This window comes from Podarcis filfolensis, assembly GCF_964270895.1.
Source record: "Podarcis filfolensis genome assembly, chromosome: 2".
NCBI lineage: Eukaryota > Metazoa > Chordata > Lepidosauria > Squamata > Lacertidae > Podarcis > Podarcis filfolensis.
Window position 1 is genome coordinate 110,987,132 of NC_139605.1, and position 25,230 is coordinate 111,012,361.

Genomic DNA, 25,230 nt, shown 5'->3' on the forward strand with positions numbered 1-25,230 from the left:
CATTTTCTCTCTCTTTTTTGAAGTGCTATTTTATCTAGCAGTTTGGGTCCTTGTCTCCTTTTCTCTCTTTCCTTCTGTTCTCCACTCTAGAGTAATTGCTTGAATTTCTCAACTGGTTGTTTTTTTTTAAAGCTACGTCACTGTTGTCTAAAATCTGATGTGACAGTTTGAATGTACTATTCATGAATGTTTGGGGAATAAATATTTTAATCCTCTTTACAATGTGAATGTCTCTGATCGGAGAAAATGGGTCATTCCATGGAACAATGGATGTGAGTGCAAAACTGGAAGTAACTTGACAAAATGACATAATTGTGTAGATAACAATACCTCAGTAAATCTAGCCAACTGACCTTTGCCAGCTTTGTTGAGATTGTGATTACACAAAGTAAGGTAATATGAATTACCCTTTTCTAAACTCCCTGCCTACTACCCAGTTTGTGAATAAGGCTGCAGTCCTAATCAGTTTCCTGGGAATAAGTACCATTGAACACAATGAAACCTACCGTATTTTTTGCTCTATAAGACTACTTTTTCCCTCCTAAAAAGTAAGGGGAAATGTGTGTGCGTCTTATGGAGCGAATGCAGGCTGCGCAGCTATCACAGAAGCCAGAACAGCAAGAGGGATTGCTGCTTTCACTGCGCAGCGATCCCTCTTGCTGTTCTGGCTTCTGAGATTCAGAATATATTTTTTCTTGTTTTCCTCCTCCAAAAACTAGATGCGTCTTGTGGTCTGGTGCGTCTTATAGAGTGAAAAATACGGGATTTCTTTGATATCTGATCTCTGGTTATATTTGAAGCATGGTCACACTCGCAACATGGAAATCCTGGACTTTGTCATTGCAGTGATAGATGTGGACCTGAGAGACCATCCAAGAACATAGGAAGCACCTTTTACACTAAGTCAGACCATTGGTGTATCAATCTTTGTGTTACCTAAGTACTCAAACTAGCCAGGAGCAATCCAGGGTTTCAGATAGGGAGACATTCCCAGTCTTAGCTGCAGATGCCAGGGACTGAACCTGGGACCTTCTGATACAAAGCAGAAGATGCTCTACCATTGAGCTATGGCACTTTCCAGGGGCAGATTTTGGTGCCAGGAGCAAGGACAAAATTTGCCACCATAAATATTTATTTGGCACCCTCCCGTTCTGTGCATGCTCTCAAGTGCACCATGCCATGGTTGCAGCAACTCAGTTGTCTATCTGACCATGGCCTAACTTTGAGTAGGTACATTTATAAATATAGGTTTTAGTAAAACAACAACTATAATTATTATTATTATACACCCTCTTTGCTTGCCTTGGCTGGGGGAACCTCCCGCACCACCCTAAATCTGATGCTGGCACTTCCCTATTCTTTCTTCTTTTTTTAAAAAAATAATTTTCCCCCTTTTATTTTATTTTATTTATATATATATATATATAGAAAAATTGTAACAACCAAATTATCAATCAATATATCCATTTACATTTCCCTCCCTCAGCTCCTCTCTCTCCAGTTTCTTTGCGCATATTATCCTCTGCATATTGTAAACTTGTACATACCATGGCCTTATTTATCATGTTCAACAAATATTCTATTTTAAATTAATTCAAGTTACATGTTAATTGTGATACACATTCAACATTGTACGTAACATACATTATTTCTACAAATTCCCCACATCTAACCCTATAACCACCTCCCCTTTTACCCAAATACCCATGTGACTTCTTTCACCCACATGCGTGATATCCAACTTGTTACTTAAAACCTGCCCCACTAATAATTGTGTTCATTTTGTCATTCATCTATTAAAAACAACTTATTAACTTAATGGGTTCAATCTATACTTATCCAGAAATTTCTGATAGAATAATTTTGTACAATATATTCTTCAACACGTTTCCATTTCTTTCTTAATTTTTGTTTTGTTTGCATTCTGATTGACGCTGTCATCTTGGCTAGTTCAATACAGTATATTCACAAAATTTAGTTTGCCACCCTAACATAATTTTTATTTGATTTTAAAAGTATATTCGTGTCCTTTGAGGTGAAGATCCTTTTATTGTCTCATTCCCCTCCTCAGGAGTAAAAAAAGGACAGATGACCTTAGGAAACAAATGAGAAATCCAGGCCTTTGCATAGCTGTGACTGGACAAGAGTAAAACCAGGAGTTAATCAGTTTGTCTTGGGGGGGGAGTGATCTGTATGTTTATTAGTTCCTTTAAAATTGCTTTTAAAAATGCATATAAACTTATTGTTTATCTCTATGTTACCAATGAGTGAGTAGACCCTCTAAGTGTCCATTTTCCAGGGACAGTCCCCCAGATTTACAAAGGCTGTCCCGTTTTCTGATTTGATCCCAAGATGTCCTGCTTATCCCTAGGACACCCCTATTTTCATCTGAGAAATGTCGGAGGGTATGGTAGGATGTCTCTATTTGCATCGGAGAAATGTTGGAGGGTATGGAGTTATGTGACCCCTGAGCCAAGGAGATAAGTAACTATTGAAATATTGAAATTGAATATTGAAGTACTTTATTGTCACTTGTACAACTTGTATACAGTGAAAGTACACGAGCACCCCCACTCAGCTCTCTTAGTCTTAATTCCCCTTGTTTACTGACGCACACGCACCAAACCCGAAAGTCAGTTGCCCTGTTGTTATCTTTTCATTCAGCAGCCTAACAGCCCATGGATAGAAGCTGTTCTTTACCCTGTTGGTGCGACTAATCATGCTTCTATATCTTCTGCCTGAGGGCAGGAGATCAAGAAAGTGCCGGCCAGGGTGTGAATCATCCCTGAGAATTTTCCTCACTCTCCTGAGGCAACGTTCTTCCGCTATTTCATCCAGTGGATTCACGGGACAGCGCGTAATATCTTGTGCTGTATTCACCACCCTCTGTAGGCACTTCCTATCAGATGATGTCAAACCAGCGTACCACACCGTGATGCAGTATGAAAGGACACTTTCTATTGTGGACCAGTAGAAGGAGATCATCAAATGTTGGTTGACATCGTTCTTCCGTAATACTCTGAGGAGATGGAGCCTCTGTTGGGCTTTCTTAACCACCTGGGTTGTATTTATTTTCCAAGTAAGGTCTTCACTGAAATAAACTCCTAGGAATTTAAAGGAAGAGACTCTCTTCACACAGCCCTCCCCGATGTACAGCGGGGCTAGTTCTCCTCTCTTCCTCCGAAAGTCCAACACCATCTCCTTTGTCTTGCTGATATTAAGGTGCAAGTTGTTCCCTAGGCTCCATGTAGATATTTTCTGGACGTCCCCTCTATATGCTGATTCGTTTCCACCTGTTATTAAACCCATTATGGTGGTGTCATCTGCAAACTTAATAATTGCAGTAGACGGGTCAGATGATACACAATCGTATGTATACAATGAATACTATGCAATGTATACAATGAATATACTATACGACCATTGGAAAGTTTTTTAAATGTTTATAATAATAATAATAATAATAATAATAATAATAATAATAATTTATTATTTATACCCCACCCATCTGGCTGGGTTTCCCCAGCCACTCTGGGTGGCTTCCAACAAAACACTAAAATACAATAACCTATTAGACTTTAAAAGCTTCCCTAAACAGGGCTGCCTTCAGATGTCTTCTAAAAGTTTGGTAGTTATTTTTCTCTTTGACATCTGGTGGGAGGGCGTTCCACAGGGCGGGTGCCACTACCGAGTAGGCCCTCTGCCTGGTTCCCTGTAACTTGGCTTCTCGTAGTGAGGGAACCGCCAAAAGGCCCTCGGCGCTGGACCTCAGCATCCAGGCAGAATGATGGGGGTGGAGACGCTCCTTCAGGTATACTGGACCGAGGCCGTTTAATTCTGTTTTTATATATTTTTGAACTCTCCCAAAGTGGCTGGGGCAAGCCATTCTGATGGGTGGGATATAATATTAATATTAATATTAATATTAATATTAATAATAGCAATAATAATAATAATAATAATAATAATAATAATAATGGAATAAGAAATCTCTATTTTTATCGGGAAAATGTTGGAAGGTACGGCTTTGTGAGGCTGAGCCTGCGCAATGAGTTCAGGACAATCTTGCTCTAGCTTGTTGAAGGCAGACACGTTGGACTTTTAAACTCACCCACGCTCGCCAGGCTCCCTGGGGGCGTGTGTCGCTCTACCTTTTTTCGCAACTCTATGGGACGGGGTTTCAGAAAGCGTTCCTAGCTCCACGCTTCCCGTGGAGAGAAAGAGCCACGCCCACTCCGGTCTCTCGGACTGCGGGGGGACGTGACGTATCGAGATAGCCCCTCCCACCTCGCCCGGCAGCCTGCCGCGCTGTTCGCCACGCGAGCCCGCGGCCCTCGCCGAAGGGTCCTTACGGGAGTCTGAGGTGTCTTTGGCAAGCGCCTGCTCCGAAGAGCAGGGCCAGGGTTTCCAGGGAGGCCGCGATGAAAGGCTGCTGATACGGGGAGAGAGGTATCATTTTTTAGCGTCGTCTTTTTGTGTGTGTGGCGCGGCCGGTGGAGTGGGATTCCGGGCAGGCGGATGTTGGCCACCCCTAGAGGAAGATTTGGAGGCGCTCGCCGCCGCAGCCGGCGCCGAGTGGTGGGGTTCGGGCGGACTCGGGTGGCGCCGTGGGAGGAGGCGAAGCCGGGCGAGGGAAGCCGAGGGGGTACCTATGGCGGGTACCATTTCCACGCTGGTGTAGTTGGCAGGAGTCGGGAAGGCAGCGGGTCAGACCTCATCCCTGCCACGCACCACACACTGGGAGGCTTCAGGGAAGCCGGCCACCGTCCCCTCGTCTCCGGTCCCCCGCCTACAGAACGCGGGAGGGAGCGACCTACCTTGCAAGGTCGTCGTTCGCGTGTCCAAGGTGAAGTACCAGCTCGATACGATAATCTTTATTGTCATTGTCCCATACAGAACAACGAAAAAATCTACATCAGACATTCAAATAATAATAATAATAATAATAATAATAATAATAATAATATTTCCCCAGCCACTCTGGGTGGCTTCCAACAAAACACTAAAATACAATAACCTATTAAACATTAGGGACGCCGGTGGCACTGTGGGTTAAACCACAAAGCCTAGGACTCCACGATCAGAAGGTCGGTGGTTGGAATCCCCGCGACGGGGTGAGCTCCCGTTGCTCGGTCCCTGCTCCTGCCAACCTAGGAGTTCGAAAGCACCTCAAAGTGCAAGTAGATAAATAGGTACCACTCCGACAGGAAGGTAAACGGCGTTTCCGTGCGCTGCTCTAGTTCGCCAGAAGCGGCTTAGTCATGACCTGGAAGCTGTATGCCGGCTCCCTCAGCCAGTAAAGTGAGATGAGCACCGCAACCCCAGTCGGTCACGACTGGAACTAATGGTCAGGGGTCCCTTTACCTTTATCTATTAAACATTAAAAGCTTCCCTAAACAGGGCTGCCTTCAGATGTCTTCTAAAAGTTTGGTAGTTATTTTTCTCTTTGACATCTGATGGGAGGGCGTTCCACAGGGCGCGTGCCACTACCGAGAAGGCCCTCTGCCCGGTTCCCTGTAACTTGGCTTCTCGCAGTTAGGGAACCGCCAGAAGGCCCTCGGCGCTGGACCTCAGTGTCCGGGCAGAACGCTGGAGATGGAGACGCTCCTTTAGGTATACTGGACCGAGGCCATTTAGGGCTTTAAAGGTCAGCACCAACACTTTGAATGGTGCTCGGAAACGTACTGGGAGCCAGTGTAGGTCTTTCAAGACCGGTGTTATATGGTCTCGGCGGCCGCTCCCAGTCACCAGTCTAGCTGCCGCATTCTGGATTCAAAAACCAACAAACCTGCTATCCCAGCCTGGTTGTTGTTGTTGTTTAGTCGTTTAGTCATGTCCGACTCTTCGTGCCCCCATGGACCAGAGCGCGCCAGGCACTCCTGTCTTCCACTGCCTCCCGCACTTTGGTCAAACTCATGCTGGTAGCTTCGAGAACACTATCCAACCATCTCGTCCTCTGTCGTCCCCTTCTCCTTGTGCCCTCCATCTTTCCCAGCATGAAGGTCTTTTCCAGGGAGTCTTCTCTTCTCATGAGGTGGCAAAAGTATTGGAGCCTCAGCTTCAGGATCTGTCCTTCCAGTGAGCGCTCAGGGCTAATTTCCTTAAGAATGGATAGGTTTGATCTTCCTGCGGTCCATGGGACTCTCAAGAGTCTCCTCCAGCACCATAATTCAAAAGCATCAATTCTTTGGCGATCAGCCTTCTTTATGGTCCAGCTCTCACTTCCATACATCACTACTCACTTCCATACATCACTACTGGGAAAACCATAGCTTTAACTATACGGACCTTTGTTGGCAAGGTGATGTCTCTGCTTTTTAAGATGCTGTTTAGGTTTGTCATTGCTTTTCTCCCAAGAAGCAGGCGTCTTTTAATTTCGTGACTGCTGTCACCATCTGCAGTGATCATGGAGCCCAAGAAAGTAAAATCTCTCACTGCCTCCATTTCTTCCCCTTCTATTTGCCAGGAGGTGATGGGCCCAGTGGCCATGATCTTTGTTTTTTGATGTTGAGCTTCGGACCATATTTTGCGCTCTCCTCTTTCACCCTTATTAAAAGTTTCTTTAATTCCTCCTCACTTTCTGCCATCAAGGTTGTGTCATCTGCATATCTGAGGTTGTTGATATTTCTTCTGGCAATCTTAATTCTGACTTGGGATTCATCCAGCCAAGCCTTTCGCATGATGAATACTGCATATAAGTTAAATAAGCATGGAGATAATATACAGCCTTGTCGTACTCCTTTCCCAATTTTGAACCAATCAGTTGTTCCATATCCAGTTCTAACTGTAGCTTCTTGTCCCACATTGAGATTTCTCAGGAGACAGATGAGGTGATCAGGCACTCCCATTTCTTTAAGAACTTGCGATACAATAATCTTTATTGTCATTGTCCCATACAGAACAACGAAATTGAAAAAATCTACACCAGACATTCAAAAACCAACAAACCTGCTATCCCAGCCTGGTTAGCCCCCTAAAAAACTCTGATACCCCATCATTAAATACAATTTACTCCCACAGAGACTACCTTACACTGCGTTTAAAACCAAAATCGCATTTGAATAGAAACTGTTTCTCAGGTGACTAGTCCTAGTCTTTATAACCCTGTACCTTCTTCTAGAAGGCAAAAGCTGAAAGAGATCATTTCTGGGGTGCGCACTATCCTGCACTATCTCTGCAACTTTCTTATGGCAGCTGGAAGCATAGATTGGATCCAAGGTGGGAAGAGTGCACCCAATTATTCTCTCCACAGTCTTTACAACCCTGGATAGCATTGTTTTTCCCCTGACTGTGCAGCTCCCAAACCACACACACAGACCATAAGTTAATAAGTAGGCGAAGTTTCCACGAGACCCGACGCCTTGTATAGATTTATATCATCTTCTGCCCCTGCAGCTGAGTTATTTGCAGGAGCAGCGTGGATAACTCGCGCGGTGGCAATCTATATTTTGTGTCTGAGCTTTCGGAGCCCGAGCTAAACTCGTGGCCGCACAACTCTCCATTTCAATTGGATGTGTTATTGGGAAACTTCTGAGATAAAAGAGTGTGGAAGGCCGGGGCGGGGGTAGAGTCGCTGCCCGCCAAGCAAACCATGGCGGGCGGGTGGTTGGAGTAAATGGGTTTTTGCTTCAGGTAGGTCCTTGTCTTTCAGCAGGAGGGCATCTCCTCCTTGCAGATTGGACTCGGAGATCTGCTACTTGCATTGATTCTGCAGGACAGGAAGCGCTTCTAGAAGGTGTTGGCAAGGACCTGAACTTGTCACCATTGTTGCTTAAACAGTTGTACCTCGGGTTACATACGCTTCAGGTTACATACACTTTAGGTTACAGACTCCGCTAACCCAGAAATATTACCTCGGGTTAAGCTTCAGGATGAGAACAGAAATCATGCTCTGGCGGCAGCAGGAGGCCCCATTAGCTAAAGTGGTGCTTCAGGTTAAGAACAATTTCAGGTTAAGAACGTTTCAGGTTAAGAACGGACCTCCGGAACGAATTAAGTACTTAACCCAAGGTACCACTGTACAGGTACTTAGTGACAAAGTTCCCTGGAGGGGCTGGCCACTCTCCAGTCATAGCTGTCAACTTTTCCCTTTTCTTGCAAGGAATCCTATTCGGAATAAGGGAATTTCCCTTAAAAAAAGGGAAATGTTGGCAGCTATGTCTCCAGTTTTTAGAGACAGCAAGGTAGCCAGAGTCAGGAAACTGAGAAACTGGAACTAAGGGTCTGGCGATGATCATAGCAGTGACCTTTGCCATCAGGGTGACCAGGGTCTCATGGGTAAGAGGTGCAGCTCTTGCCAACACTGAATCCAAAATTCTACGTGCCATACCAATCATGTGTTCCCAAGCACCTCCCATGTGAGAGGCATGGAGACGGTTAAAGATCCATGCACAAGTCAGGGAGAGCAGGGTCAGTGTCGTTTTTTTTCTCTTTAGTCCCAGCTCCCACAGAATTCATGCCACAATTGGACCTAAGGAGTTTGATAGGTCCACGTATGGCCACGAATCTTCTCAAGGCATTGATGAAACTGGTAGTGCCTATGGACTCATTGATCTCAATGTGGAATGCACAGATACTCAAACACTGCCCAGCACTTATTGTTAGCTTGACCTCCCCTTGTCTTGCACATAGCCATGCTCCAAGGTCCAAAGACATCCAGACCCACATTAGCAAAAGGTGGTTCGACTGCACACAAAGCAGATTGATATGTTCATTGGCTTTGCTGCTCTAGTAGTGTGTTTAGGGTTGCAACTGTAGGCTGCAACACTAAATGCTCTAAGAGATCTTAGAAACAACTCAGTGCGACTTGATTCTGCACATTGTGGCTGTGAGACGTCAATGCCTTGCCTTTTGAATCTGCCCATATGAATATTTTGATCCATGATTAAAAAGAACTTGGAAAGAACTTCAGTCCAGGTGGCTTGATTAGATAGAAGACCTCTGTACTGGTAATGAAAAAAAAACAGTAAATACAATTTAAGAAAAGGAGATTTCTATGAAGACTTTGACACTGTAGAGTTGCCACTCCTGTCCTATGGAGTATGAGGGACTGACAGTCGGCACCTTTTTCCAATTTGATGTAAGATTAATTCAGTCTCCGCAACCAAACCAATACCTGAAATTGGAGAATTAGTGCACTTCCTCCAAGATGCTTGCAGTACACACACACTATATGCATTTCCAACATCATTTTTTGTACTAAAGGCCATATATTTTTGTATATTTTCAATTTCGTTCTGTATGGAACAATGACAGTAAAGATTATCGTATCGTATCGTAGGTGTGGTGTTGCTTACCATACGTTTGTAGGTGCAGGTGGAACAAAGGGCTTACTTGCAGTTATTTTTAGTAACGCATGTCCTTGAAAAGCACCTGGCAGGGCTTTTGGCTTGGGTAATATATGTTGAGCTGTGACCAGAAATCATTGCAATTTTTGGACATGTATATGTGCAGTTCCTGCCAACCTAGCAGTTCAAAAGCATGTCAAAGTGGAAGTAGATAAATAGGTACCGCTCCAGCGGGAAGGTAAACAGCGTTTCCGTGTGCTGCTCTGGTTACCAGAAGCGGCTTAGTCATGCTGGCCACTTGATCCAGAAGCTGTACGCCGGCTCCCTTGGCCAATAAAACGAGATGAGCGCCGCAACCCCAGAGTCGGCCACGACTGGACCTAACGGTCAGGGGTCCCTTTACCTTTACCTATATGTGCAGTGGGGGACAATCGTGCATATGAAACACAGTCTTCAGTGCATAAAAGGCGTATGTGAGCCCATCCTGAGACCACTGTATGCAACATTTCTTGAAATAGGTGCTTCATTCTTTCCCTGTTATGGTTTCCATACATCTTGTGTTATGGTGTGGTTCTGTTTTTAAAGGTTGAGATGCTTATACGTAAGTGGATATGAACGTTGGTATCCTTACGCGTCTTATTGGATAAAAATACCCTAGTACTGACAGGTTTTTTTCTGCTTGAGCTTAGAGCCCAACTCTCATTTCAATTGGATGTGTAATTGGGAGACTCTGGATTCCACAGATTGCAAGCTACTGAACATGTATTTTGCACGATGGCATTGAAAACCCAAGTTCCACGTACAGCAAAATAGCAGAGTCCTCTTTGGACTATACCACTTTTAATTGCAGATGAGTGAATGTGCTTTTTAAGTTCTCCCCAACATAAAATTGGCTCCCTACATAAAAACAAAACAAAAACCGTAATCAATGGATGGTATTCAACAACGTTTTACTTAGAGTAGACTCTGGGACACCAAGATTTTGGCTTGTCAGACAAAACAATCCCCCCCTCCCTTCCACGTGTACTGTTTGTTTGTTCTCCTGATGCAGCCCCTGAGTGCAGGAGTGCAGGAGTGGGGCGGGGAAACCTCTGATGCAAAGGCAGAATCACTGGTTAATCCCTTCCCATTGAAATTAATGAACACGGCTAAGTTACCATATTTTTCGCCCTATAGGACGCACTGCTCCCATAGGACGCACCTAGGTTTTTTTTGGGGGGGGGGAAATAAAGAAAAAAAAAATTATTTCCCCCCCCCAGGCGCGGGGGAAGCCGAGCTTCCCCCGACCCCAGCCCCCAGAACAGCCTGCTATCCGCAAGCCTAGGGAGCCCGGCGCAAAGTCCCCAGGCTTGCGGAGAGGTGCGCGAAGCCCGGGCGCGCTCTTCAGCGCGTCCCAGGCTTCGGAATGCAGGCAGCTCCGCGCAGCCGTCGGGAGCCCGGCGCGACTTCGCGCTGGGCTCCCGAGGGCTGCGCGGAGCTGTGCGGAGCCCGGGGCTGCAGGCATCTCCGCGCAGCCGTCGGGAGGCCAGCGCGACTTCGCGCCGGGCTCCGGATGGCTGCGCAGAGCTGGGCGAAGCCCGGGACTGCAGGCACCTCCGCGCAGCCGTCGGGAGCCCAGCGCAACTTCGCGCCGGGCTCCCGCGGGCTGTGTAGAGCTTCCTGAAGCCTGGAGAGCAAGAGGGGTCGGTGCACACTGACCCCTCTCGCTCTCCAGGCTTCAGCAAAAGCCTGCATTCGCCCCATAGGACGCACACACATTTCCCCTTCATTTTTGGAGGGGAAAAAGTGCGTCCTATAGGGCGAAAAATACGGTAGGTCCATTAATTTCAGCGAGCCTATTCTGAGTAAAACCTAGTTGGATACCACCAAATGTCCTCCCCCTCATATGCCTGCTACTTCTGGGGTGCAATAAAAACACCTCTCTCTCATAGGCCTGCTTCTACTTCAGTAGAATTCAACCCCCTACCTCTAAGTCCGAAGCAGTGTGGCCCTAGAAAGTTTCTACTTCATAACTCTGCTGGGTATATTAGGGTCTCCTAACTTTGCTGGATATATTAGGTTCTCATGGGATTTAGCTTAGAGGTGCGGGAAGTGGGATCTGAAAAGGTACAAGGATATGGCGGTAAAATGAGAGTCCATTTAGGAGTGAAGAGTGTTTTGAAATCCAGGAATGTAGCACTACTTACAAATATTAGCTGGCAGTGAGATCTCTGCCTATCCTCTGTTAGCTCTTGATTGATCTGATAGGTGTGACCACTATGCCCAATAGGCTATACTGTATTGCCTCTTCTCTTGGGAGCCGTCCAGGAGTTTTCCATATATTTTTCGGTTCACCCATCCATCCCCCCCCCATTTTTGTGTGTTGAATTTGGTTTAGCAGAGGGATTATTTTTCTTCCTCTATGGAAAGCATAGCAAGCTAGCAAACATTTAAAACAGCCTCAGAATAACTGCTGCCGTTGGCCTGTCACACAGAGAGCACTTTGTATTCTAAACTTGAGCTTGGGATGTGGGGATAAATGCTAGCTTTGAGAGTGTCGCTTAGCATAATAAGTCGTACTACGGAGCCCTGACTGAGCACAGCCATTGGATTGCTTGCTTGCATGTGGCTCATGAACACGTCTCCATGGCTGTGGGAGGTTAGGATGAGATTCCTGGTAACGGAAGCAGTTTGCTTTTTGTGGGGTTTGCGAGCTAGCTAGATAATTGGTTCCATGCAGCCCTGGGATAACTTCTGACTTTCTGTGCAGCTTGTGACGCTTGCCCACACCCTTGAAGATGAATGGCTGGATTTCAAGCACGGTTTGCCTGTCCGCTGCCCTCTTGCTGCTGTTGAGTGGTGCTTTGGCCCGGAGGAGCCAAGATCTCCGCTGTGGAGGTAAAGCAGACTCTCTCATAGCAATCTCATTAGGAAAATGGGTGGTGGAGCTTGAGAAATACAGAGCAGCAAAATAACATTGCTTGCACCCAGTGCTTTTTTTTTCTTCTAGAAAAAATGTTTAGGGGTACTCTCATTTTCCTACTCATATTGAAATACTGCCCCTCAATGAGGCCAAACTTAGATTCACAAAATGTTTAGGGGTATGTGTACCCCTGCGTACCCCAGAAAAAAGCACTGCTTACACCACTCTCTGCCGTCAAAGAGCCTTTTCCACATTGATTTGGCACCTGAGGATTCTAGGAAATGGACCAGGGTGCCCAGTCCACTCACTCTGTTGCAGGGTGTGATGTGCAATGGTGGTAGCAAACTTTTTCAGGGTAGCCTGTCTCATAACAGATCAGTTCTCATTGAGTGACCCCCCACAATAGTAGTCTGAGGGCACCTAGGTACATAGTTTGAAATAAACATAATGGTTCCATTCCTGTGTATGTAGGAATATGCTGCATCAGTTTGTTCTCTAATTGTTTTCATCATTACTTGGAGATGAAAGGTTGGCCACAGCAAGGTCTTATCCTAGGGATGGGCAGCTGGTGGCATGGGCTCAAACAGGCTCCAAGGGGTTTTTCATTTGGCCCCTCTGATCTGGTCAGCCTGGACAGCTCAGTTGTTTAGAGTGTGGTGTTGATAACACCAAGGTTTCAGTTCAATCCCTGTGTATGGGATAGCTGCAGATTCCTGAACTGCAGGGCGTTGGACTAGATCAGGGGTCTGCAACCCGCGGCTCCGGAGCCGCATGTGGCTCTTTTACACCTTTGCTGCGGCTCCGGGGCGGATACTAGCGAGGGGAGGAGGCGCATTGTGCGCCCCGGCACTCCCCACTGTGGCGGGCGCTGTACTGGCTGTGACGTCGCATGGGGGCGGTGCGTGCGTTAGTCACGCACCGTCCCGACGTCACCTTCCCGCCCGCCCGCTACATTGTAAGGGGCATGTACGCTGGTCACTGCATTGAAAGGGGGCATGTACGCTGGTCACTGTTTTGAAGGGGAGTGAAGAACACACACACACAAAAAGGTAACTTGTTAATTTAACGTTTATTTCTATGAGGAGGAGTAATTCTGAGGGGTCAAACAAAGAAATAATAAAAAGTGACAAAAAAGTTATTTTTATAATGACGAGTTTTGCGGCTCCCAGTTTTTTTTTCTTCGGAAACGGGTCCAAGTGGCTCTTTTTGTCTTAAAGGTTGCAGACCCCTGGACTAGATGATTCTGATGGTCCCACAATTCTACGATTCTGTGATCTCAAGGGCCTTCCCTTTATTAGGCACCTCACCAGCTTTTTGCAGCAAAAGTGACCTCTACACACTTCAGCTATGTGCAACAGAACTCAGCAACTGAAATGCATAAGAAAGGTGTTTGACTCTTTAAAAAATCCTTTGCCTGAGTCTTGGGAGTAAGTAGCTGCCATGCATATTAAGGGGATGACTTTGCCACGGTTTGCTGCTATCTCCTGAGGAGGAGGCTATTATAGAGACCCTTGCCTGAGTAGAGTGACTCAGTTGGGCAGAGCCCAGCATTCCTGGGCCTTCAGTCCTTCTCAGTTCAAAACGGGGTTTCCCAAAATTGGGTCTCCAACTGTTTTTGAACTACAGTTCCCATCATCCCTGACCACTGATCCTGCTAGCTTGGGATGATGGGAGTTGTAGTCCAACAGCAGCTGGAGACCCAAGTTTGGGAAACCCTGGTTCAAATCTCCTGTTAAATTAGATCTTGACTGAGGTGAGGAGCCTGTGGCCCTTAAGCTGAATAAATCTAAAACAAAAGTTCTTGAGAAAAATTTAACACCGATTGAGAAAGACAGGTTTCAGAAGGAGACAGGCCTAACAATAGTAAAGAAGGTTAAATATTTGGGGGTTAATATGACTGCTAAGAATTTAAACTTGTTTAAAGATAACTATGAGAAATGTTGGCTAGAAGTGAAGAAAGATCTAGAGATATGGTCAAACTTGAAGCTTTCCTTGTTGGGAAGAATTGCGGCTATAAAGATGAATGTATTGCCAAGGATGTTATTTTTGTTTCAATCTTTGCAAATTGTGGACAAGACGGACTGTTTCAAGAAGTGGCAGAAGGATATTTCTAGATTTGTCTGGCAGGGCAAGAAGCCTAGAATAAAATTTAAAATACTAACCGATGTAAGAGAAAGAGGTGGCTTCGCCCTGCCAGACCTGAAACTCTTATTATGAATCGGCCGCATTTTGCTGGCTGAAAGAATGGCTGCTTCTTGAAAACACTGACATTTTGGATTTAGAAGGTTTTAATAATGTCTTTGGGTGGCATGCATATCTGTGGTACGACAAGGTCAAAGCTCATAAAGCATTTAAAAATCATATTGTCAGGAAAGCATTGTTTAATGTCTGGTCAAGATATAAAGACTTATTGGAGAACAAAACCCCAAGGTGGTTGTCACCAATGGAGGCTAAGGCACTTAAAAAGTCCAATATGGAGGCCAAATGGCCGAAATATTGGGAAATACTGGAACAAGAAGGGGATAAATTGAAATTGCAGAGTTTTGAGAAATTAAAAGATAAGGTGCGAGATTGGCTGCACTATTTTCAAATAAGAGAAGCCTATAATATGGATAAAAAAATAGGTTTCCAGGTGGAAAAATCAAAATTGGAAACTGAGTTGTTAGAACCCAAAACTAAAATACTTTCAAGAATGTATAACTTGCTGCTAAAATGGAATACGCAGGATGAAACAGTTAAATCTGCTATGATTAAATGGGCACAAGATGTTGGTCATAACATCATGTTTGCTGACTGGGAACGGTTGTGGACCACAGGTATGAAATTTACGGCATGTAATGCCCTAAGAGAGAATATTATGAAAATGATATACAGGTGGTACATGACACCAGTCAAGCTTGCAAAAATCTACCATTTGCCTGACAATAAATGTTGGAAGTGTAAAGAAAGTGAAGGAACATTCTTTCACCTTTGGTGGACATGCCCAAAGATTAAGGCTTTCTGGGAGATGATATATAACGAAATGAAAAAAATCTTCAGATATACATTCCTTAAGAAGCCAGAGGCCTTTCTCTTGGGCATGGTGGGCCAATTGGTGCCAAAGAAAGATAGAAATTTCTTTATGTACGCAACAACAGCAGCAAGAATTCTCATCGCAAAGTATTGGAAGACACAAGAGCTACCCACCCTGGAAGAATGGCAGATGAAGCTGATAGACTATATGGAATTGGCGGAAATGACTGACAGAATCCGAGACCTGGGAGAAGAGTTGGTGGAAGAAGACTGGAAGAAATTCAAAGACTATCTTCAGAAATATTATAAAATCAATGAGTGTTAAAAATGTGCTTGGATGGGTAATAAGTGGTAATTAGTGATAAAAGCTATTAAGACTATGCAAAAAAGGTATTGATAATTGGTTGAAAAATAGGGATATAGTATATGTTATGGTACAAAGTTTAAACATTTGACAAAGGGTAAGAATTTGCTGAATTAAATATTTGAATGGGAATACAAAAAGGGGAAGGTGCGAGGAGGTCAAGAACATAAGCATATGAAATTGAGGCTATTGGAAAAATGGAAAGGTTTTATTTTCTCTTTGTTTAAATGTAATTTTTCTTAATTAGTTGTGCTTTTCTTTCTGTATTTTTTTCCTTTTTTTCTTTTTTGTGTGTTTCTTTTTTCTGTAATTTATGGTTTTTTATTCTGTGAATTTCTATTTTTCTTTTTTTGTAAAACTTTAATAAAAATCTTTAAAAAAAAAAAAAAAGAGGAGCCTGTGGCCCTCCAGATATTGTTGCGGGACAATTTCCATCATCCCTGATAAACGGCCACACAGGCTGGGGCAGATGGAAGCCAAACAGCACCTGGAAGGCTACAGGCGACCTGTTCCTGCCTTCCCTGCATGCCTGAAGCAGCATCCTTCTGCTCCCAATAACAGAGTTTTCTGGCCTACGTAGAGGCTGCTGAAAAGTGACGTTGAAATGGCATAACCCTTTGAGACGTTACATGTCCATGCAAATCAGCCCAAATGTGTGAGATTCGACGGCTCCAGCCCCACACATCCCTGATATAAACATTACGCCTCACTGTGTGGAACACTGTCACACAGAAGCATTGCTTGGCAGTGTCCACATAGGAGAGGAGATCACTGGACCTGTGTCTTCAGAAAAGCCTTATGGGAGTGTTAGCATAACTACCCATCCCCTGCTATTGTATTTTCCCTTATTCTTGGGTTGCAAGCACAAGTCCCAGAAGCAGCAACTGTTGCTTTAGTAGTCTTGCTTGCTGATGCTACGCCAGAAGAGAAAGAAGAATAGGGGAAGAGAGAGTGCAGTTGTTTTGTTGCCCTCAAGGCTGCTGAACCAACTGATGTTGTGCCAAGGTCAGGAGCTGTCAATTTTACCTCTTTCCCGGTACTTGCTTTCACTCCCCTGAATGCACGACTTGCCTAACGTAAATGATAAATTCTCCTATCAAGTGCTGCAAATAAATTGTTGTTACAAGACATATTTTCATTTGCGGTATGCTGAGTTCTGAAGAATGCATTTGTTCAGCTGCCAAATCTTGAGAATGTTCTGGCATCAAGCAGTCGATCATGAAGTTAATGTAGCTGTCTTCCTGAGTGCTATGATCAGTACTGCTTCTTGGAGCTAGTTTTTGTTTCTTTCTTTCTTTGGTTTTAGCATGCCGGGCACTGGTGGATGAGCTGGAGTGGGAAATATCTCAGGTAGATCCCAAGAAAATGATCCAGATAGGTTCCTTCCGCATCAACCCAGATGGAAGCCAGTCCGTCGTGGAGGTAACGTGTTTCATGCTTGCCCTTGATTGGCTGAATCTCTGGAGACTATTGTGGCGATCTGACAAATAGGAAGTCAGGGAGATGGTTAGCACCCTGAAGAAATGTGTGGGGAAAACCCTTGTGCTGAGATTTTAAACTTCTGGTGAAAGGGAATTTATTTTTTATGGGCGGCATCCAATCCTTTAGCTTTTCTGGCACAGTGGACTTCTGTGTGCAAAATGGAACTTCCTGTCCCATCTAGCACACTGTGTACCCTCAAAAATTGCTCTGGAGGTTTGCTCTGGAGCAAATTTTGGGGATGTGCAAGGGAAGGTGAAGAAACATGAATCTGGTTGTGCCAACAGAATTAAGTTCATGGAGCACTGGCTACATCCCTGCATTTTTATCCTTTTACATCTCTCAAAGCAGCAACCAACAATAAATAGAAATCAATAATTATTATTTATATTAGGTGTGGGGAACTTCTGGACCTCCAGATGTTGCTGAACTACAGCTCCCATCATCCCTTGCCATGGGCCATGCTTTCTGGGGCTGATGGGAGTTGTAGTTCATGGAGGGCCAAAGGTTCTCCACACCTAATACAGAAATTTCAAATTCTGGAGGTGCAGCTAAGAAGGGACTGGTGAGGAACATGGAGCCCGTGAGCGGAGGAATATAGAGTTCAACAATAGTTCCACATAATTTCTTTATCCCTAGTTCTAGATCTTGGTGGCTGCCGTTGGTCCTTCTGTTTGGCGACTTAGGTTGTCACAGAAAGATGAAAACTAAGGCAATCATTACAGTGTCCTCCTTTTGGTAAAATGGCAAAATGATTGACCACTCCTCAGCGATAGGTTGTAAGACGTGCATGGTGCCCGAGGAAAATTTTGTTACAATAGGATCTGATGAAGGTAAAGGTGGGGGAGGCTTTTCCCACCTTCATAGCAAGCTGCCATTCCTCCACAGGTGCCCTATGCCAGGTCTGAAGCTCACCTGACGGAATTGTTGGAGCGCATCTGTGACAAGATGAAAGAGTATGGCGAAAAGGAAGATCCGTCCACCCACCGGAAAAGCTATGTGAGGGTGATGTCCCACGACGGGACCAAGATGGACCTTTCTCAAACCAAATTTGATACCGATATGACATCGAGCCTGAAGTTTGCGGTGAGTGATGCAGAGAGTGAAGCTGGGTGTGGGACTACTTGGCTGCTGGAGAAAAGGAGACTCCAGTGGAACCTCCTGGCTGCAACCTGTAGCCTCTTTTCCTTCCGAATTCTACCTTAATACTTGCAGCTGGTTATGGTGACAGACAGTCGATGCTGCAGTTGCAATGGTATAATTACAGCCACAACTCTGGACCAGCTCCACGCTTTGCAATACGCATTAGGGAAGTGGAACAGGTAGCTGGTGCCTACATCAAAGAATGTACGTTGCAGGCACGATGTATAGCACTGCTGACTTCCTTGGTTCCCCTTTGCAGTGTGAGAGTATAGCTGAAGAATATGAAGATGAGTTCATAGAATTCTTCTCCCATGAGGCAGAAAATGTCAAGGACCGACTATGCAGCAAACGAACAGGTAAGCAAAGGACTAGGCTGTTTGCAGATCAAGCCGGTCAGTAATTCACTCCGTCGAAAGCTGGAGTCAACTCTTTATTAGCGAAACGTGATCTTTGCAGATTTGGCTGAGTTTCAGGCCTTAGGAGCACAGCAGCTCTTGCCCTGTAGGCCCTACTCCATAAAATACAGTGGTACCTCATGTTACATATGCCTCAGGTTACATACGCTTCAGGTTACAGACTCTGCTAACCCAGAAATAGTACCTCGGGTTAAGAACTTTGCTTCAGGATGAGAACAGAAATCCTGCTCCGGCGGCACGGCAGCAGCAGGAGGCCCCATTAGCTAAAGTGGTGCTTCAGGTTAAGAACAGTTTCAGGTTAAGAACAGACCTCAGGAACGAATTAAGTACCGTATTTTTCGCCCTATAGGACGCACTTTTCCCCCTCCAAAAATAAGGGGAAATGTGTGTGCGTCCTATGGGGCGAATGCAGGCTTTCGCTGAAGCCTAGAGAGCAAGAGGGGTCGGTGCGCACCGACCCCTCTCGCTCTCCAGGCTTCAGGAAGCATTGTGCAACCCTTGGGAGACCGGCGCAACTTCGCGCCGGTCTCCCAAGGGTTGCGCAGAGCTGCCTGGAGTCCTGGGCTTCGCGCAGCTCTCCGCAAGCCTGGGGAGACCAGCGCGACTTCCCGCCGGGCTCCCTAGGCTTGCGGATAGCAGGCTGTTCTGGGGTCGGGGGAAGCTCGGGCTTCCCCCGCGCTGGGGGGGGGGAATATTTCTTTTCCCTTTATTCCCCCCCCCAAAAAAAACTAGGTGCGCCCTATGGGGCAAAAAATACGGTACTTAACCCGAGGTACCACTGTATGTTGCCGAGATTAAAAGTCCCCACCTCCCTTCTATGTCTCCTCCTCTCCTGGGGTTCTTGCAAGCAATCAGAGACTGCACCTGCGGGCAGCCTGCTTTTGCTTCTCCTGTTTCATACCTCTCCTGATTCTGGGAGTCATGGGGAGACAGGACACCATTGACTCTATATTAACCTGACTCTGCCTTTTGACCTCCCTCCTCCAACTCGCCTGCTTCAGCTTCAACTTCAGCCTCTGATACCTGAATTCTCTGCCACAGACTCTTCTCAACTCACTGAGCCCTGTCACTCCGTCAACTTCTGACCCATTCTCTTCCCAGTCTTCTCCCTCTGAGCACTCATTGTTGTCCCACCACTGCTACTTCCCGGGCTCTGAGCCTTCTTCCCTTGGTGGTTCCCCAACTTGCTCCTCCCCCTTTTCCTCGGTGTCCAACCAGCCCATGGCATAGGCCATTCTTCTGACAAGGAGGCACAGCACTGCATTCCAGGCAAGAAGCACCCTCCTTATAGCTTGCAGTGAAGCCAGTTTTCCAACACGGAGAAAATGCCAGTGTAGCCACTAGCTTCCATTTTGGGGCAGTAGACAATCAGTCACAAGTACAAAATGGCAGACATTGTTAAGCAGGAGTCATCCCAGCTTCCTTTCAAACATCTTTTAAAAGCTGTATTGTTCAGACAGCTTTTGGGACATGATTTAAAAAACAAACAAAACTATTATTTATTGAAAACCTGAAATAGCAACAGGTGTTTTTACTGTTGCGCCTGCGTTTTTATGTTTTACGCTGTTATTTTCTGTAACAGTGCCATTTATGAATACAGTGGTACCTCTGGTTACATACTTAATTCGTTCCGGAGGTCCGTTCTTAACCTGAAACTGTTCTTAAGCTGAAGCACCACTTTAGCTAATGGGGCTTCCTGCTGCTGCCGTGCCGCCAGAGCACGATTTCTGTTCTCATCCTGAAGCAAAGTTCTTAACCCGAGGTACTATTTCTGGGTTAGCGGAGTCTGAAAACTGAAGTGTATGTAACTTGAAGCGTATGTAACTCGAGGTGCCACGGTATTTCAATGTAGAAAATAATCAGGGCCATCTTGTCTTCCTACGAACCTGCTTTCGATTTCTGCTCTTGTTGACTAGTGTTAAGTTCTTTCACCCGAAGTTCTTTCAGCTGGATGAAATTGGTGCTCAGCAGGGGTTTGGAGAACTGAATTAATTTTCCAGTTGACGAATACCATTCAAATTGGATGAAGGACCTTGATATCACTAAAAATAAAAGGGACTTCTCTCCCTCAAACTTCAGAGAACAGGCATCTCATTCCATCAAGCTTCAGTTTGTCTCAGGAGGGGAGAAGCTTTAGTTCAGTTCCCAGCTAAACACTGCCTGATTAACAAATTCTAACTTTGCCCCCTTCTGAACAGTTGCTGTACTGAGTTTCTAGGAAGATAAACTTCAGGTAGGATTTTGGCCACGCTTTGACCTTGGAGAATATTCCTAGGAGATAGATGACCTTCTTCTCCTGGCACAGCTTCCTGTACTTGGCTTCCTCTCTCCACGCTTAGAAACAGTAAAGGCAGCTGAACTGAAACAGGCTGGTGCTGTTGAGCGGAACATCTTTTCTTACCTCCTGGCAATGAGTCAAAGTGGCTTATCTCCCACCACGACCTGTCCTTGGCATTGCTTGCCAATTCCCCATAGCATTCTGCAGTGCCTCACAACACCCATAGAATGGCGTCCTGCAGTAACTGGAGCTCACAGATGCCGAGAGAACAGTGCAGGTGCTATAAATAGTAAACCTAAAGGGTTCTCTGTGGCCTTGCCTCGCATCCCTGCCTTTTTTTGCTTCAGGGATGTCACTCGTGGCAAGTGATTCCCTTGGTCTGCCTTTCCCACCTCAGTGTCTCTTGAGGCAGAACAGGCAATATAGGAGAAGGGAGGCTGCTTTGCCTTTATTCACCTGGAGTCAATATGGTCTTCCTCCCCACTGCTTGCTATTTGCAGTGGGAGGAAAGACTCCAGAAGGGTAGGGTGAATTTGATCAGGAGTGCAGCAGGGGCAAGGAGATGAGACAGATTCTTTTAACTGAGTGACAGCCCTGGAGACAACCTTAGTCGGTGTTGGCCAAACTTGGCCCTCCAGCTGTTTTTGGACTACAACTCCCATCATCCCTAGCTAACGACCAGTGGTCAGGGATGATGGGAATTGTAGTCCAAAAACAGCTGGAGGGTCATGTTTGGCCACCACTGTTTTGCATAGGGTTCTTTTCCACAAGAAATGAATGGATAAGATTGAACAATACGTTGTTATCCAGCAGATAGGAAACCACAGGTTGTTGACCAGTTTCAAGTTTCAGCTTTTCCATGTGCTTTCTTTCTGTGTTCAGACACTGCACCCAACCATGATTTCAGCTTGCAAATTTAAAACAGTGAGTACCAGGTGGTATAGTAGTTTAGAGTGGGGAAACCCAGGTTCAAATCTCTGCTCACTGCTTAAACTTATTAGATAAACTTGGAGGAAGGGTAGGATACAAATAAGTGAGACCAAGCCAACAGAGGCACACTTTTGTTTTCCACTTTTTCTGCATTTGGCCTCAGAAGTTCACTCCTAATTACCTGGATGCAAAGGTATGACTATTGGCTATGGTGGACGTGGGTGGCGCGGTGGTGTAAACCATTGGGACTTGGGCTTGCCGATCAGAAGGTTGGCGATTCGAATCCCCGTGATGGGGTGAGCTCCCTTTGTTCTGTCCCAGCTCCTGCCAACCTAGCAGTTCAAAAGCACGTCAAAGTGCAAGTAGATAAATAGGTACCACTCCCATGGGAAATTAAATGGCATTTCTGTGCGCTGCTTCGGTTTCACTGGAAGCGGCTTAGTCATGCCGGCCACATGACCTGGAAAAACTGTCTGCGGACAAACGTCAGCTCCCTTGGCCAGTAAAACGAGATGAGCGCCACAACCCCAGAGTCGTTCGCGACTGGACTGTCAGGGGTCCTTTACCTTTTTATGGTTTGTCAATTCACGCTGAACTGTAATCTTCCATGGCTTGAATTGAGCTTGTTTGGGCACATTGTGGCTAAATGAAACTGTTTAATTGAAGGTTGGCGTGCCGATATGCAAAATATGTAAAAAAATACATTGCTCTTACAGAATTGTCTTTGTCCTTGATTTACCTGCCTTTTGGGTTTGGGCTAAGGAACACCTTATTAGATATCTACAGAATCTTTTCGCTGTCCTAGAAACTCAAATTACCTGGGCATGTGAAAGTATGCTAAGAGTTGCATTCTCTGTAGTTTCTTTTTTCCTGTTAATTTCTTGGTCAGTTTAGGAAAGGCCTTAGAGCCAATAAAACAGACAAATGAAAAGTCTCTTCCTGCCTTCACTTTCCTGCTGGATTTTCACTGGCTCTCAGAGGAGTGACAATCAGCCTGTTGCCAGGGGTCCGTTTAGGAAACTGCCTCTTCCTGTAGCACTGAGCTATTTTTGGACTACGAACCTGACTGTGTTGTTTTAATCTGACCTTTACCCTCCAGTGTTTGAGGGTTGGAGACATGCCATGTTGGCACAGCCAAAATGCAGCGCCTATTTCTGACCACCAGGTCGTAACAGGCTATTTGTAGTACCCAGCCAAATAATTAACACACAAATCCACCTGATTTTAGGCTCAAAGCCAAGTTGAACAAGGAAGTCTAGCCAAAGTTGATTCTTTATGAGATCACCTATTACTTTTACAGATCAGCAAGGAGAGGATCATAGTTGCTGTAGGCCTGTAGAAGTGGCTTAATAATTGGCTGTCACCCAACTCAATTGCATATTCACCTGATCTGTTCCTACTATCACTTCGCCAGAGTCCTTGGGATTGCGTGGCTAGTCTCATGATGTTCATGATGATTAGGAAGATAAGCTAACCCTGTTTGATCCTGTGGCCCGAAAGCAATTGCTGAGTCATTATTGATTTAATCTTCCCTACAGAAGAGAAAAGGGTGATTCGAACTGTGAATTTTATTTGTGGTGAAAAGTTTCTTGGGCAAGACCTGGCTGTGAGAAAAAGAGCAGAGGCTGACAGAGATCTTTCAGCAAAGGACAATTTAGGATAGCTCTTTAATATATTTGCAACTCATGATGCACCAAGGTGAACGCAACCCTTTTTATCAAAAGCTCAGAAATGCTGGGGACTTCAGAAATGTATTTGTGTATGTGGAACAGCTCACAGGTGGATAATATGGCTGGCAGACAGCATTTGAATTGATGACCCATGTGCTGTGCAGATGTGGGACTGAGGAACAAATTTTTAACCCTTGGATGAGGAGTCCATACTTTTTTGTCCTTTCACTAGCAATTCTGTTAGAACAAACTCTGCAGTGACCTCTGCACAGTGGAATAACTTCTTACAAAGGGAGTGTTTTAAAATTGACTTTTTTATCAGGAGCTGTTAGTATGCATGACAGAAATGAAAGTGGGTAGGGTTGGAGCAGTGAAAAGGAGCAGGCTAGAGTGCAGAAGACCTCGCCCAGTAAAATGTTGCCCCGTGATCACCACATCTCGTTAAAACGAGTTCCACTTTGTCCACACATCATCAGTCAAATATCAGCACCGAATCTCAAGTTCAGCTTCAGAAAATAAAACTGAAAACAATTGCTGAGATTTTTAAAAAGAAAAGGTTGTGTTATGAAAATTCTTTTTTTTTTTTTTACATTACAACATTTAGATTTACTATGCTTTTGGATAAACCCTCATTTTGTAGGGGAGTAATTCAGACTGAGAACTATTGGTTTTTTGTGTAGAGTGAAGAAGTACAGCCATTACACCTTCTTGTGGGGACTGCTGCTATGATATAATATTGGGCAAGTTTGAATCAGCTCTGTTGTCTATCTGGAAGTTCCAGTTCTTGTAATGAACTGAATTGTCTGTGCTTCTGTTGTAGATCTGTGTGACCACGCCTTGCATCTCCCACATGATGAACTATGAAGCGCAAAGGCCTGCCTGGTCTGGTGGATGAGTTGGCAAAGTCCTTGTAGACCACCTCCCTCTTCGTAGCTCCAATAATTATTGTCCCAGCAGCCTTTGGGGGGCACACCTTACAATCTGTAAACAACATTGTATCTCTAAAAGAAAACACAAACAAAGCTTCTTTATCAAAATTTTAAAGCAAATAAGTGATACAGTGTCACTCACCTGACTTTTTAGAAACCCATCATTATCAGGCCTTTTCTGTTTGCTGTTTTTAAAGGGAACAAGAGACACTTCCATATGTGGATCCAAGTCTTGTTTTTTTCTACTGCGTAGCCCATTCCTCTGTGTGTGTGTGTTTTAATACTTAGTGGCTATGTGCAGGTGCATTGATCTGTAGATTGGAGTCAAGAGACCAACAACACAGCTCCTGGGTTCATTTCTAGCTCTCAGAGGCAGAGTTCATCCAAACTTGAATAGAAGAACTTGTTGTGTTCCATTGTGGCTCTGCTACCACCTTATCATGACACTGGGCAAGTCATTTAATTTGTCTATGCAATCTGTGCTTTGAGTGCAAAGAGTGGGGGAGTAGGAACATACATCCTTCTAACCTGTACAAAGAGGGAGGAGCAAGCCAGTTTATATATTATGCCTCTGGAGCGGTTGTCTTTGCCTTGCAGCTGTTTTACCAGCCTCCACATGTATAGACTGGCTCCTGGTGAAAGCCAGTATCTGGCTTGTAAAATCCACAAGGGTGCTGATATTGAGCACCTGGAATTGGGGGAGGGGTTGTTGTACTCTTCAAAGGGCTTTTAATACCTGTTTAAAAACAAATGAGCCAGTGATGGCAAGAAAATAAATCATGCTGTGACTGAGATGATCAACAAGGAACTCCTTACAATT

At 45.1% G+C, this 25,230-nt stretch overlaps 1 protein-coding gene across 3 annotated transcripts; it reads left to right on the top strand.

Annotated features, from left to right (window-relative positions):
- Window positions 1-4,296: 4,296 nt before the first annotated feature.
- On the top strand, window positions 4,297-25,214 carry CNPY2 (canopy FGF signaling regulator 2). 3 transcript variants are annotated; one of them, XM_083599538.1, is made up of 6 exons: window positions 4,297-4,449; window positions 12,037-12,164; window positions 16,872-16,987; window positions 17,933-18,130; window positions 18,447-18,543; window positions 24,302-25,214. In XM_083599538.1, the coding sequence occupies exons 2-6, from the start codon at window positions 12,065-12,067 to the stop codon at window positions 24,343-24,345; spliced, it is 555 nt and encodes a 184-aa protein (XP_083455664.1). In that variant the 5' UTR covers window positions 4,297-4,449; window positions 12,037-12,064; the 3' UTR covers window positions 24,346-25,214. The 3 variants fall into 3 exon arrangements, with proteins under 3 accessions (XP_083455664.1, XP_083455663.1, XP_083455665.1); XM_083599537.1 differs by lacking the exon at window positions 4,297-4,449 and adding an exon at window positions 4,524-4,846; XM_083599539.1 differs by lacking the exons at window positions 4,297-4,449; window positions 18,447-18,543 and adding an exon at window positions 4,564-4,846.
- Window positions 25,215-25,230: the final 16 nt, after the last annotated feature.